The sequence below is a fragment of the Corylus avellana genome, chromosome 2 (assembly GCF_965113065.1).
Source record: "Corylus avellana chromosome 2, dhCorAvel1.hap1.2, whole genome shotgun sequence".
Classification (NCBI taxonomy): Eukaryota; Viridiplantae; Streptophyta; class Magnoliopsida; order Fagales; family Betulaceae; genus Corylus; species Corylus avellana.
In genome coordinates, this window is record NC_142491.1 from 5,059,020 (window position 1) to 5,072,262 (window position 13,243).

The 13,243-nt window shown below is 36.9% G+C and overlaps 1 protein-coding gene and 1 non-coding gene across 2 annotated transcripts; both read right to left on the reverse strand.

Annotated features, from left to right (window-relative positions):
• Positions 1-3,253: 3,253 nt before the first annotated feature.
• On the reverse strand, positions 3,254-3,414 carry LOC132168250 (U1 spliceosomal RNA). Its single transcript, XR_009438775.2, has one exon. It is a non-coding gene; the product is annotated as a U1 spliceosomal RNA (small nuclear RNA).
• A 993-nt stretch (positions 3,415-4,407) lies between these two features.
• Positions 4,408-13,243, reverse strand: LOC132185945 (uncharacterized). The gene is made up of 13 exons (XM_059599767.2): positions 13,116-13,243; positions 12,590-13,004; positions 10,732-10,909; positions 10,609-10,658; positions 9,913-10,005; positions 9,745-9,833; positions 9,392-9,470; positions 8,884-8,966; positions 7,905-7,983; positions 7,070-7,805; positions 6,315-6,401; positions 5,547-6,171; positions 4,408-4,984 (listed from the first exon to the last, which is right to left on the reverse strand). Exons 1-13 carry the CDS (start codon positions 13,145-13,147, stop codon positions 4,843-4,845), a joined length of 2,688 nt encoding a protein of 895 aa, XP_059455750.2. The 5' UTR covers positions 13,148-13,243; the 3' UTR covers positions 4,408-4,842.

The window sequence follows — 13,243 nt, forward strand, 5'->3', positions numbered from 1 at the left end:
TATGGGAGAGGGGGAAAGGGGATCTTTCTATGTAAACTTGAATGTGAATCCAAGATATATATACTCCTCAATCTTCTTCTTCAACCAATCTTTTTCTTCAACCACCCCCATCTATAATCTATATGCACAAATGTCACTCTCCCTTTTTTTTTTGGGAGGGGCAAGGCCACTCTCTTGCTTCTAACTGAGTAACTAATCATATTGTTCGCTATCACCTAATTTGTAATATTCCTCGAATTTGTAAAATTTACAATGTACTCTATCAATCTGCCAAGCCTTTTTAACTACTATTCCATTAAAATTTTCTGTTAAATCGTGAAAGAAGGGTTACTTGTGTTTCAATTGACCTAAAATGACAAAAATATCTCAAGTAACATGAAAAAGAGAATGAGAAGACCCACCGCCAACATGTTCGCAAAGTTTTTTTTTTTTTTTTAATATAACAGCGTGGTTATATTTTTATAAATTTTATGGGATATATTGAACACTTTGTCATATGTGGTCATGTGATGCGTTAGCAAAAAATCTTTAACAATAAAGGGCAAAATGAAAGTGCTTGAAAGATTGGAAGGGTATAATGCAAATTTTGAAAATTTGGAAAACATTGCAAATAGAGACGGAATCATAAAATTTTATGGGAGGGGAGGGGCCAGCCAAAATGTTTTTTCAATTCTTTAAAATTTTTTTTATTAAAAAAAAATTATTTTGGTTGTTTTTTATTAAATAAAGACAACCATAAGGGCCAAAAAAAGTGAGCATTTGAAAGTAATGGCCAAAAAATAAACATTTAAAAGTAAGGACCAAAAATAAAAAAACTTAAAGGGTATGACCCAAAAAAATTTAAGAATAGGGCCAAAAGTTTTTATTGGATATGGCCCAAAAATCTAAAAATAGACCCATATTGTTTTTTGGAGGGGCCCAAATAATTAAACTTAAAACTTTACTTTACTTTAATTTTTTTTTTTTTTTTTTTTTACTTATAATTTTTTTTTTTTCCCTTATGGGACCGTGGCCAACCTTGGTCCCCCCTCCCTCCCTCCGTCTCTAATTGCAAATTGGGCAGTAGTGTAATGCAAAAGTATGTTTTTCTTTTCAAATAATGCTAGAAATTATATTGTTATATCATCTTATTGTTATCTTTAGATTTTGTTATTATCCCATTGTGATTAACAGTGTCGATCAACTCTTGAATTTGTTCTAGTCTAAAACACGCTCTTTGAAGTAAATATTAGGGGGATATGAGAGTAAAATTATACAACCACATTGACCTCAATTAAAAAATAATAAATTAAAATTAAAAAAATAAATAAATAAATAAAGGAGGATATGATCACTTCATCTGTGGAATAAAATCATCAGTATCGTTCCGATCAAAAGTACGTATTCGGTGGTTTCTATCAAAAACAGCCTGTCATATGTCCATTTCTGGACACTAAAGGGCCATTAGTACTGGAGGAGACCCGGGACCATCCATGTTATATCTTTTTTCGGTCTCTTTCAATCTTTTTGCTGTTATAATTTATTATGGGTCGTGGATTACACATCATGGGTTGGTGTTACTATGCAGGACACCGATGAATAATATGAAATCAAAAACAAAGAGATCAAGAGAGATTCGAGATATATATTTACGTGATTCGGTAAGGTGTATGTTGAGAAATGATCTCACATTATCTGTATACAAGATTTAGAGCATGTTTATAAGGAATGGGCAACCCTCTCTTATTAAACCAATTTTATGAGATAAATTAGGTCTATGAATTTTTTCATGGTATCAGGTCCTACCACAGAACGAACGGGGCTCACACTACTCATCTCACATTACCTGTGCATGTTTATAAGGAATAGACAATTCTTTCTTATTGAACCGATTTTATGACATGAGTTAAGCCTATACAAAAAATTGCGACTATATTTTACTACTCGACCAATCACTAATTCCAACATGAGTACATGACAAAACCCAGCAAAGACGGGACCACTTGTTGCGTTGTAGAATCTAAATCCAATAGAGCAAAGTTATAAGCCTGAAAACTGACATCAGGGCTTGAATTCGGGTAGGTGGGTGTACCAGCAAACAAATTAGTCCTCCATTGGCCTTTTCCATTTGTTGGGTGGGAATGGTTACTACTGCAAAATCCTGATAACCAGCTGTAATTAACTTCACTCATGAGTTCAATGAAGATTTTATTGCGGATTATTGCTATGCCACCCACAATTGGATTGGGTTATGATGATATCAATAAAAAGATTCAATATGCTAGCCTGGATAACCAACTAGCTCTGGCTCACCAAACCCACAGCTATGGTTGTGAGTTAATTTCTACCACAGCCTCCTCTTGGTGGTTGTCTTTATCTTGCACGTGTTTAGGTAGGGTTGAATCCCTACCCGTTTATTTTGTCTCGGTGCTTAAACCATTTTTTGCAGCCCTTATTAAGAGGACCAGGTAATTTTATGACCCATTTTTTCCTTGTATTGCTTACAGTTGCACTATAATTTTCAGTTTAGGTCTGATGTTGAGAAACCCACCCAATTTTCAGTGTTTTAATCATGTAACCCTTTCTTTATTTGTTTAGAAAACAAAAAAAACAAAAAAAAAAAGACTCATGACTATTTTTTACTATTTTTCTTTTCTCCGTTCAAATATATATATATGAGAATATTTTGATCATTTTTATTGACATAATAGAGGGACCTATTTAATGTCAATTGAAAGTGTAAGGATCAAATCGAAATAGCATGAAAACGTACTAATCGAATTTTGATTATTCCCTAACTGAAAATTAAAATCTTTAACTTAGACCTTTATTTTAAAGGAAATATTAAGTGTTCTTCTAATGTTTTTCTAATGTCCTCTCAATTGTGATGTAATTTTTAAAATTACCAATAGATTAAAAGTCAATAATGATAATCTTAAATTTAACAATAATTTTAAAAGTCACATCATAATTGAGAGATCATCAAAAAAATACCTAACATTTTCTTTATTTTAAATCATTCATTACCCTAAAGAATGAATTTAATACTTATTCACAAAAAAAATATATATATATTGGTAGTGGTTGCCGTGTAACCCTTCCCATTTCCTTGTATTTGATTAAATTCCTATTACATAATAACAACCAATTATCACATAATAATAAAAATAGTGCTATAAAAATGAACTTAATAGAGTAAAAATGAAAGGGGGGGGAGGTAGAAAAACGAAACTGAAGACTTTTCACCTACAAAAGTTTGGAACTGAAACAATAGGCGGGGGCCGCGCGAACGCAGGCCCCCACTATCACAAATTATGACGTAGGCTCTGCCACTTGGGCAGACCTTAGGCGAGCACCCCTCCCAAGTGCAATGGAGGTCACTAGCCTAGGCCATGGGCCTTGTTGATCGCCCATCGACCCCGTCCAGGTAAGTATGTTTAAAAGCCTGCCTTACTTCCTATTTATACACCACACTCGCCTCTACTCCAACTTGCGTTATCGATGTGGGACTAATGCTGCCAGTATTTCTAGCTTAGCTCAGCAGTCGTCCTGTTTTTGTTGATTGTTTTCTAGTTTGAGCACTGCTGTAAACCCAAAGAAAAAACAACAAAAACAAAATGTTCGTCACCATCTGCAACCTGTTGCAGCTGCAGAAATGTTGTTCTATAAAAGAGACTTGAATCTATATGCCCATGCCCACAAAGGTGGATTTAAAGACATGAGTGAAAGGACCAGTTACAACCTTAGAACGAAGGTTCCACCATCGTACACAACCATAGAACGGACAACTTATGCATTAGGATTGGGTTACCTTCGAAATTTTTTGTTCGATTTGTGCAAAAAAAAATAGGCAAGGAATAGGACAGGGATGTGAGGTCCGAGTGCTCCGGGCAGGTGGGCCCCACACCCACCGCTGCACTTCACACTTCTCCTTCTTCCCTTTTGTTATACAATTCGAGCATAGAATTACAAGGAATCCTTGTCCTCACACATTTCAAACAAAAAAAATCAAGAATAATGGCCTTTAAATTTTTAATTTTTTTTTAATAATCATAGATTAACACTGCTACATCCACAAAGTATGATAAAAACAAAATAAAAGTGAGATTTTTAGGGTTTCTCAGCAAAATATTGTCACTTTTCCACTTTCTAAGTTCAAGCAACTCTGACATTCTCAGTCTTCAGCCCCATTTACACTACTTCATGTTATTTGACCTTTTGGCATGCTGTGCAACATAGTAATGAGTTCAACACTTAAAACAACACCCTTTATGAGTTAGAAGTAATGAAGCTTGGCTGTTTGTCAATAAAATTTGACGATGCATATTCAGTAAAATCCTCACAAAATTATTGTTTTCATTGGAATAAATAATAATAGGGTACACAGAAATCCCACAATAAAATGAGGAAAAAAAAAATCAACTTCACTAAGTAGGAAGAGGAAGATATCATTATTCATTAGCATCTTTGATAAATTCAATCCTTTTAATTATGCTAATAAATGGAGTATGTTATTCACAAAAGTACTCGCTAACAGGAGCTAATAGTTTTCAGTCCCCTACTTGGTTACAATGGACTCTCTCCTACATGTCCGAGTTCCACACAGAAGTGGCAGCTTAAGCAAAGCTACATCTAAGAATCAAGCGTATTCAGATTCATGTAAGGAAATGAAATATGGGAGAACTTTTTAGCTTGAAGAATAAACCCTAGCTGAACGAATATCATCAGCAGTACAACAAGCAACCAGAAGAACAAAACTCTGAACTTCTTGAGGCCTTGGGGAATGGAGAACTGCCTCTTCAGCTTTAAAATGGAAGAAAGCCTCCAGACAAAATAGACACTGATCGAGAAAGAGCACGGCCCTCATGTTCTCGATCTCTTCTGCTTCTGAGGAACGAAGCGAACCCCTTGTTTGCCAAGCTCCAAGGTTTTCACCTTACCATCATCTAGTGTGACAGCTAATGATGTTGTACCTTCAATTATGTTGGTAACCACTCCTTTGTGCCTAGATAAAAGTATTAAGGACAAATAACTTAATCCACAATGCACAGAAGTCACTAACAAAGTAATCAAGCCGTTGAAGGATTTAAATAAGAATGGGATTCATCATTCATTTTTTCATGACACTTGCAACACAAATAGCAAATCATCCACTTCATTTTTCTTTAATTTTATTGGATTTTTTTGCAAATTCATAAAGAAAGAGTACATGACATTCCTTCTATTTTTGGGGCCAAAGGATGAAGAGGTGGAGGGGTGTTAAGGATTCAATTGATCCAAGTGACCAGGCGTAGAAAAGTGTAGACCTGAGAAATCAAACTAGACTATTTTCAACCATTTTCAACATGGATCCAACCCAAAATTTTCCACTTCCTACTGTAGGACAGAACCATCAGATATGTTTTCTGCTTGAAAAAAAAAAAAAAAAAAAAAAAAAAAAAGGATCAAATTCGGCCTATAACTAACACACTGTTCTTAGTAGGCTGCTGTCTTTATTTTCCTTCACCATGATTTCCTTCCCCCACCCAACAACGGAGGAAAAAAAGGGAAAGAAAAGAAAAACTCACCACGAATTGTCAGATGACTGATGAACTTCAACTCTCTTTCCAATTGCGTCTTTACCCAACTTTTTCAGTATCCAATTAGCATCCATGATCTCATCCATCAAATTGTCTTGATGTGACACCGTCGTATCTTCAACTTCATTAAATGACGTTTTCTCCAAGGGAGATGGTCTCCTTCTTTTTGACCTTTGGCCCTTGACAGAACTCTTCTCCTCCTCAGGATGAGGAGAATTTTGATTTTCAAGAGTGGGTTTCTTAAATTTAAACTTCAGCAAAGGTTTGGAATCTTTTGGCAGAGATTGTGAACCAGGTGTCTGACCATAATCGTCATGACCTTCATTGTACATCTCAGGCTTGCTTTCTGATAGCTTTCCCCATACTTCCTTGCTACCTCTTACTTCACCTAAAGACCCATCTGTAGCCATGTTTCCTTCACTGTTTCTCTTTCCCAATGAAATACGTGTATGCTCTTGAGTAATAGTTTCATGTGCATCAGCGCTACTACCTCTGCCAAATTTGGGGTTTACATCAGAAACTTCTGGTCTAACTTTTCCTAATTTTAGCAAATTTCCTTCTTTCCCACCAACCTTCAAAAGTTTCAATTGGCCAAAGGTATCAGTTCTGTCTCCTGCAAATTGCAGAAAGTTCAAATGACTTTTGTTAGTGCAACTTAAAAGAAATATCAGATTCATCAGATGTAGTTTTAGGAACAAGGAGTTGAGGAGACACTCTTTTATTGAGGAAAAAAAAATCAAAAATCAAAACTCCGACCTTTACCATCACCGAGTTTAGCATTGCCAGCATATCTATCCACTGTAGGTTTGTCACTCGTTTTCCACTGGCTTGTATTTACACTGCCTGTCCATTAATATGCATATATAAGTCGTGCCAGAGAAGAGTCAGGGAGATAGTACTATTTATCATTTTTCAATAAACTGAATATTTAGTCTCTAAAGATAAGTCAAACCAATTATGTTAGAAAACATGCAAACGATGTGAAGTAAAGGCTAAACAATAGAACCAGCAAAAGGAGAGCCTAAAAGAAAATATTCAGGAAAACAAAATGTTGAAAGTAAAATCACTCATCGAAATTTGCCAAAGAAAAAAATGGTAGAGAACAATAAGCATATGAAGAGATTTAAATAGGTGAAGTATGGTGAGAATGACCAAGTCGGGCAGTGGCCATAAACATAAATTTAACAGCAATTTACCAGCAGTTTAAAAGTTTAAAAGTTATTTTATAGATGTTTATATCAAAGGCAAAACCACAAGGACTAACTGTTATCAATCATCCGCTAAAAACTTGAGTAAAGATAGTCCGCACCATAACCAGCACCATAACCATAAGCCTTGAATGACAAACTATATTAAACTCAACAGGACTAAGAAAAGTTAGTGCAATACCGACAAATTCTTGTTAAACACGCACTATCTATCATCCCCATCCAATGATTCATAACAATCATTCTTGTCTAACGATAATTATGAGGATACTGAAAAAGAAAAATTTAAAGCTGTAAGCTTACCATTGGATGTCATCAGATCTTGCTCTCTTTGGCAGCTTGAAGCATCAGACCTAGGAGAGTTAGTTACATTTATTTTTCGTGCACCTAGATTTATAACTAACTTCTTTCCTTTCACATTTTTTGACTTGCTGGCATGTTTTCCAGAGTCCTCTCCAGTATCCAACCCATGAGGCTTGAGCCGAACAACTCTAGAGGCCCTATCTTCATCACTCACCATCACCTCATCAACAAATTTGTGTTTCAAAACCCCTGGCTGATTGATTGAGCAAATCCCATCGGTGTGATTCATACTTCCAGCCACAGGAAGGGAATATTTTTCTGATCCTTCCTTCCTTTGGAACTGCTTATCATCACTCTTGTCATCATCCAAGCTGTATCCAAAAGACTGGGCGTCATTATGTCCTTCAAAACTCTCGTGGGATTCAGTTTTACCAACCAAAGGTGCCTCATATACTTTTTTCTTGGCATACTTTTTATTCGAAGATTTCTTTGCATAATCCTTGCTCTTTTTCGGTGACTTCTCAACTAACCCTTTGAGAGAAAACTTCAAGGACCGCCCGAATTCATTCTTTAATCTCGTAGGACCACTGTCTTCGTCATCTGAATAAGGTGAAATAGAAAATATTTCTTCTTGGGTGGGCAAACCTGCAGCAGCCCTCAAGCTAGCAATCAAATCTCGATCAGTTTCATCTCTTCTTCTCCAAAGCTCTTGAATAGCATCCTCGATACCATTTACCTGACATAAAATTTCAGTACAAAAACAGAAGTCAAATTCAACGACCCCTAAAACAAATGTATAAAACACATGGACGAACTCTCTCACTTTTCAACCAACCTGATAACACTCCCCACGACATGTGGGACATTTATACTGGAGATTTCCATCTACTTGAAACTGCAGATATTTGTCATCACTGCAAAATGTATTTTCAGAAATAAGCAATTAGTATCTTAAAGTTAAAAAATGAAAAAAAATGATTCACCTAAACCTTAAACGTCTTCTTCTTTTTCTTTTTCTTTTTCTTTTTTTGATAACGAGGAACACCTCCAAGGCAAGGACACTTTATGTACCCCACCCCTATTTAAGTAAACCTCAGACCCGTGTAAAGCGTCCCCTCCACACATATCAAGTAATACTCATAATTACCATTAGACAAGAATGATTTTTACATCTTAAAGGAGCACATGATTCTAAAAACTAAGAAAAAATAGAAACAGGCTCACTTCAAAAGGAATCTTGCTTCAACTGGACATCTCACCTGGGCCCCACAAAATAAATCTTGAACTTGAAATTGACATAATGGAAATAAGCATGTGCAAAAGCAGCAGACAAATCTTTTGGGGCTGCAATATTCCCTTAAACCCCTCTATTACTGGTGAATATGAGATTTGATTCCATATATCGTGCCAAGAGACTTTATCAGCTATACTAACTAGCATCTTCTCAAAAATTACAGATTTATTATGTTTTACTTTAAAGACAGTTGAAGGCAGTAAATAGCATGCTCGGAAGTTACTCTGTGGATCTAACAGATGTTATAAGCCTAACAAGACCTAACGTGCTAGTTTTCAAAACAAAGGATGCATTTTCCTCAGGGAAGGGGTGTTTGGGTCAGGACTTGGATGTAACAAGAAAAATTCCAGTAATTTTCAATCACAGAACCTAAAGGGGGAGATTATATATAGCTTTCAACGAAATATTGAAAGGAGAATGTGGTAGAGACCAAACATATATGTCCTCAGAAAACTGAAATTGAACACAATGATAGAGACCAAACATATCAAGTATATTTTTTAATGAACCAGAAGTGAACCTGATGCCATCACACTGGCAATGCACCCAGCGCTGGCAAACATCACAGCAAACCATTGGCGTTGATTCTGAATCTCTATAAACCTGCAAAATTGGACCAACGCACATAGTCAAGTTCTTTTTTTTTTTCTTTTTAAGCACAAAAAAGTATCAGATGTATCTGAACTCACAGGGAAGGAGAGGGAGCAAAAAGGAAATAACATATTTCAATCACTAATCAATTTTTTCTTCAAATGTGCACTTGGATAATCACTAATCAAGTTACATAAATACATGTACTGTTTTTTTCTTTTTTTCTATTGGTAAGGTGGACATTCCCATGGCCAGAGGAAATATTGTTTCAACTAGTACTCCTGGGCTAGATACATACACGTACCCCTAGAACACATTAACTTTTCCCCCTCATTACATAGGATCTACCCGAAAAACATTATGCAGTATACAACCAAAACAATAATGTGCAAATGAATAAACTGAAAGAACTTCATAAAGATCATACAAGAATATACCTTCAAACAAACAGGGCAATAATTCCCCTTTACAAACAATCTTCCACATGCATCACAGCAAGTGTAACCCAGAAACCACCTGTAAAGTTAAAAGGCAAATCATGAATCTAACTGCTAAAAAGCAAAGGAAATGCTAAGTTTCAGGGTGATTGGAGATCATTGTAAAACATTTAGAAATATTTTTTACCATCACTTGGATGGTAAAATTACAAATAAAAAGAAGCAAAACGGCTGTTACACCTTAAGATCTAAAGAACTTTCAGTCATCACAAAACAATATAACAATTAATTAAACATAAAATACAGAAAAGACCCTATTATCATGTGTCAACTTTGACGAAAACAATCAATACCTCACACTCGAGCCATTTCCAGGGACAGTGGAGGCACAGCTGTGACACCTTGTATGTTTTGGGCACAGATAAGGTCCAGAACTGACATTCTGCATTATCCATGAACAAATATAAGCAAGCTCTTTTAATGATGATATAAAACTTTGGAACAAGCAATTTACACCCCACCTTGTGAGAAGGCTGCTGGCAGTAACAATGGTGAGCGCCATCACACCTTTTACAGAACATAAATTTATTTGGGTCTCCAGTTTTTAGGCAAACCTGGATAAAGTAAAAGGCAAGAAAGTGTAAGATCATATAATAATCAGTATACACATGTTAGACCAACTTTACACGCAGCAAGTAATGAATTTTTATCTAGTGCAAAAGCACCATGTAACAACCAGATATGAATAACTTGATAGGCAAGGCACACGATCTCAATGGCAATCCATGAGGAAAACAATTTAAGGCAAAAAAAATGCTAACCTTCAGGAATTTATACAATTTACTGAACAAGGTTATTAAGAAATAGCACAACCAGATCCCCAGAACCTAACAAAGTCATAGTCATGACCCCAAAAGTAAGGTCAATCCGGACATCCATGCTGGACAAGTAGAAATTATCATTTTGGGCAAAATTCTTGTACTGAAATAGAGGAAAGTGAATTTGGGAAAAGAATAACGCTTTAAATTCATGGCTATGCATTAAAACCCAGCACCTTATTTCTCACACTCATGACTGAGTTTTCATTTTATTCTGCTAGTACAGTATAAGTACATAGTTCAACATAGGCCACAAATATGGAGTGTGGCATCATATCATTTTAACTTAAAAGCACGAATAAGAAGAAGAGTTCACTAATATTGCATGTCATTTTTTACCTCACAAATCCGACAAGAGGGGCAGACCCATGAGCTCCAGTGGAATAAATCTGCAACAAGTCCCACAAATGAGAGAATGTATTGGTAGGAGCGCCATAGATATGTTTGGCCGCTAAATCTTACCTCTATGTTGAGCCCAAGATTTCAAGCAGCTCCTGTGGTACTTCTTGCCACACTTCTTGCATGGAAGCATCCTTCTTGCTTTCTCACTACCTTCGTTTTCACCAAAAAAGCACAACCGGCACATTACATTCACATTGGACTGACCCTGCTCCTCTCCAACATGAGCTCCTGAGGCATCCTGTTTAATCAAAAACCCAATCAGTATAGCCACAGCAAGAACTAAGAACATAATGAACAAATAAACATTGAAAACAAAAGGCCTTCAAAGGTTCATTACACCATAAACCCAAATTGCCACCATAAAAATCCACAAAAAAACAAGCTAAAATGTTTTTTAATCTCATCGAGCCATAATGGCCATGCCATAGCAAATTAAAAGGAGTAACAAAACCTTATATATATATATATATATATATATATATATATATATATATATATATATATAAGTAAAAGGAGTAACAAAACTGATTGCAAAAGAAAATGAAAACCACTTTGTTTCCAAACCCCATTCTATACGGCCACATGAAAGATTTCTATTCCGTGTAGTGTCTCGTTAGATTAAGCAAATTTGTTGTTTTCAAGACCTTACCTTCCAAAATATAGGGTGCAAGTCGATTTCCTGTTATGTAACAAATATCTGTTTCCTTTACCTCAAGAAAAGAGGACATTACACACATCAAAAGGGATGCAGTGATAAATTTTACTGATGGGCTTCGTAAACTAGCAAAGGGGGCAAAATCAAACACCATCATATAAACTTTATAGTTCACAAACTCAAGCTTCAGAAAACCTAACACAAGGAAATTTTACACCAAACTTCAGGGAATAAAATGCAATAATTAATCCGCAAAACTAGCAATAGGGAAGCACTACAATCAAGTCAAACTTTCCAACATTCGGTTCCCTTCAAGAAAAATCTAAATAAACTGTCAATGCTAATACTAACCCACCCAAATCTTTTAACAAAGAACTTTCCCTAGCATCCAACATTACACAGTTTCAAACTTCTGCATGACACCACATAAACCATGTCAACCCAAAAAAGCATGAATTCAACTTGTACGCATTGAACAGCCAAACTACAACAAATCCCCCTACATTCTGAAAAATATGATAAAAGAAACAAACTATTTCACAAACGCAAACTAGAAATTTAAAATTCAAGCTCAAAGCAACCCCAATCCAGTGAAATTCACAAACCTAACCACCCATCCCCACAAACTCACAATCCAATAAGACTAATAACATAAAATCAAGACAAAATCCAAACAAAAAACGCATAAAAATTATTGTATAACCTATTTCATACACATAAACTAAAAACACAAATTCACGCTTAAACCAAACCCAAGCCCCTGTAATTCACAAATCTAGCCGCCAAATCAACCCCACAAACGCACACTCCACGAAAACTAAAAATGCAAAATTTAAGCTTTAAAAAGAAAAAAAAAAAAAAAAAACCTTATTCCCTGCAATTCACAAACCCAGCCGCCCAATCAACCCCACAAACACACACTCCACAAAAACTAAAAATACAAAATTTAAGCTTTTAAAAACTGATTCCCTGCAATTCACTATCCTAACCACCCAAAATGCCCCCCCACAAACTCACTCCACAAAAACTCGAAGCTAAAATTATGACAAAATCCGAACAAAAACACGCACAGAAACCATTGGACAGACCATTTAAGCTAGAAATCCAAAATTGAAGCTCAAACCAAATCCAATCCCCTCAAATTGACAAACCTAACCACCGCCCAAAATCAACCCCACCAACTCACTCCACAACAATTCAAACACAAACCACACACAAATTAAACTCAAATCCACCAATCGAGATGCAAGAAAGCTCCCTCACCACAGCGGCAACAGCAAGGTCTCCGGACTCGAACCGCCTAGCATAATCCTCGGCGGCGACCATCGCGGCAGCGGCCTTCTTCTGCAGCGCCATACGCTTGCTCTGCGCGGACGCAGCCGCCGCAACCTCGTCCACCACACTCCCTCCACCTCCACCTCCACCTCCACTGCCACCACCAACCCCCTTCTCCGCGACCGCCGCCGCAGCCTCCGGCGGCGGCGGCAAAGGCGTGACCCTGGGGACCAGCACCTGGACGGTGCCATTTCTCCCGGGCTTCCCCTTCCCCTCCTCCCTCGCCCCCCATGGGTCTCTCAGAAACGCCTCGATCCTAGAAACCTCCTGCAGAAAGTCATTCCTGCCCTTCCCGCTGTGAAGCCCCCGCGGAAACCCTAACGAACAGAAACAGATTCGCCGGCTGCAAAACAGAAAGAGCTTCAGAGAGAGAGAACTAGAGAGAAGCGCGGTAGAGAGTGTGCGTGTGCAAGTGTGAAGAGAGAATTAGAGAGGGAGAGAGAGCGAGGGGTACCATGTAATTGGGCAACCGACGTGAAAGGCCATGTAGAGCAAAAATTTTTGGCGAATTTGAAAATTTTTTTGGGTTTGGGTCTGAGTGTGTGTGAGTTAGGTATCGCCTTTCGCACTCGCTCGGCTTTC

Bases quoted from the DNA above. Each gene is read 5' to 3' on its own strand.
- LOC132185945 (XM_059599767.2), bottom strand. From the start codon at position 13,147: ATGGCCTTTCACGTCGGTTGCCCAATTACATG. The intron at 13,005-13,115 runs GTACCCCTCGCT...TCTGTTTTGCAG, and splicing joins GTCGGTTGCCCAATTACATG to CCGGCGAATCTGTTTCTGTT. The intron at 7,806-7,904 runs GTTGGTTGAAAA...ATTTTATGTCAG, and splicing joins GTCGTGGGGAGTGTTATCAG to GTAAATGGTATCGAGGATGC.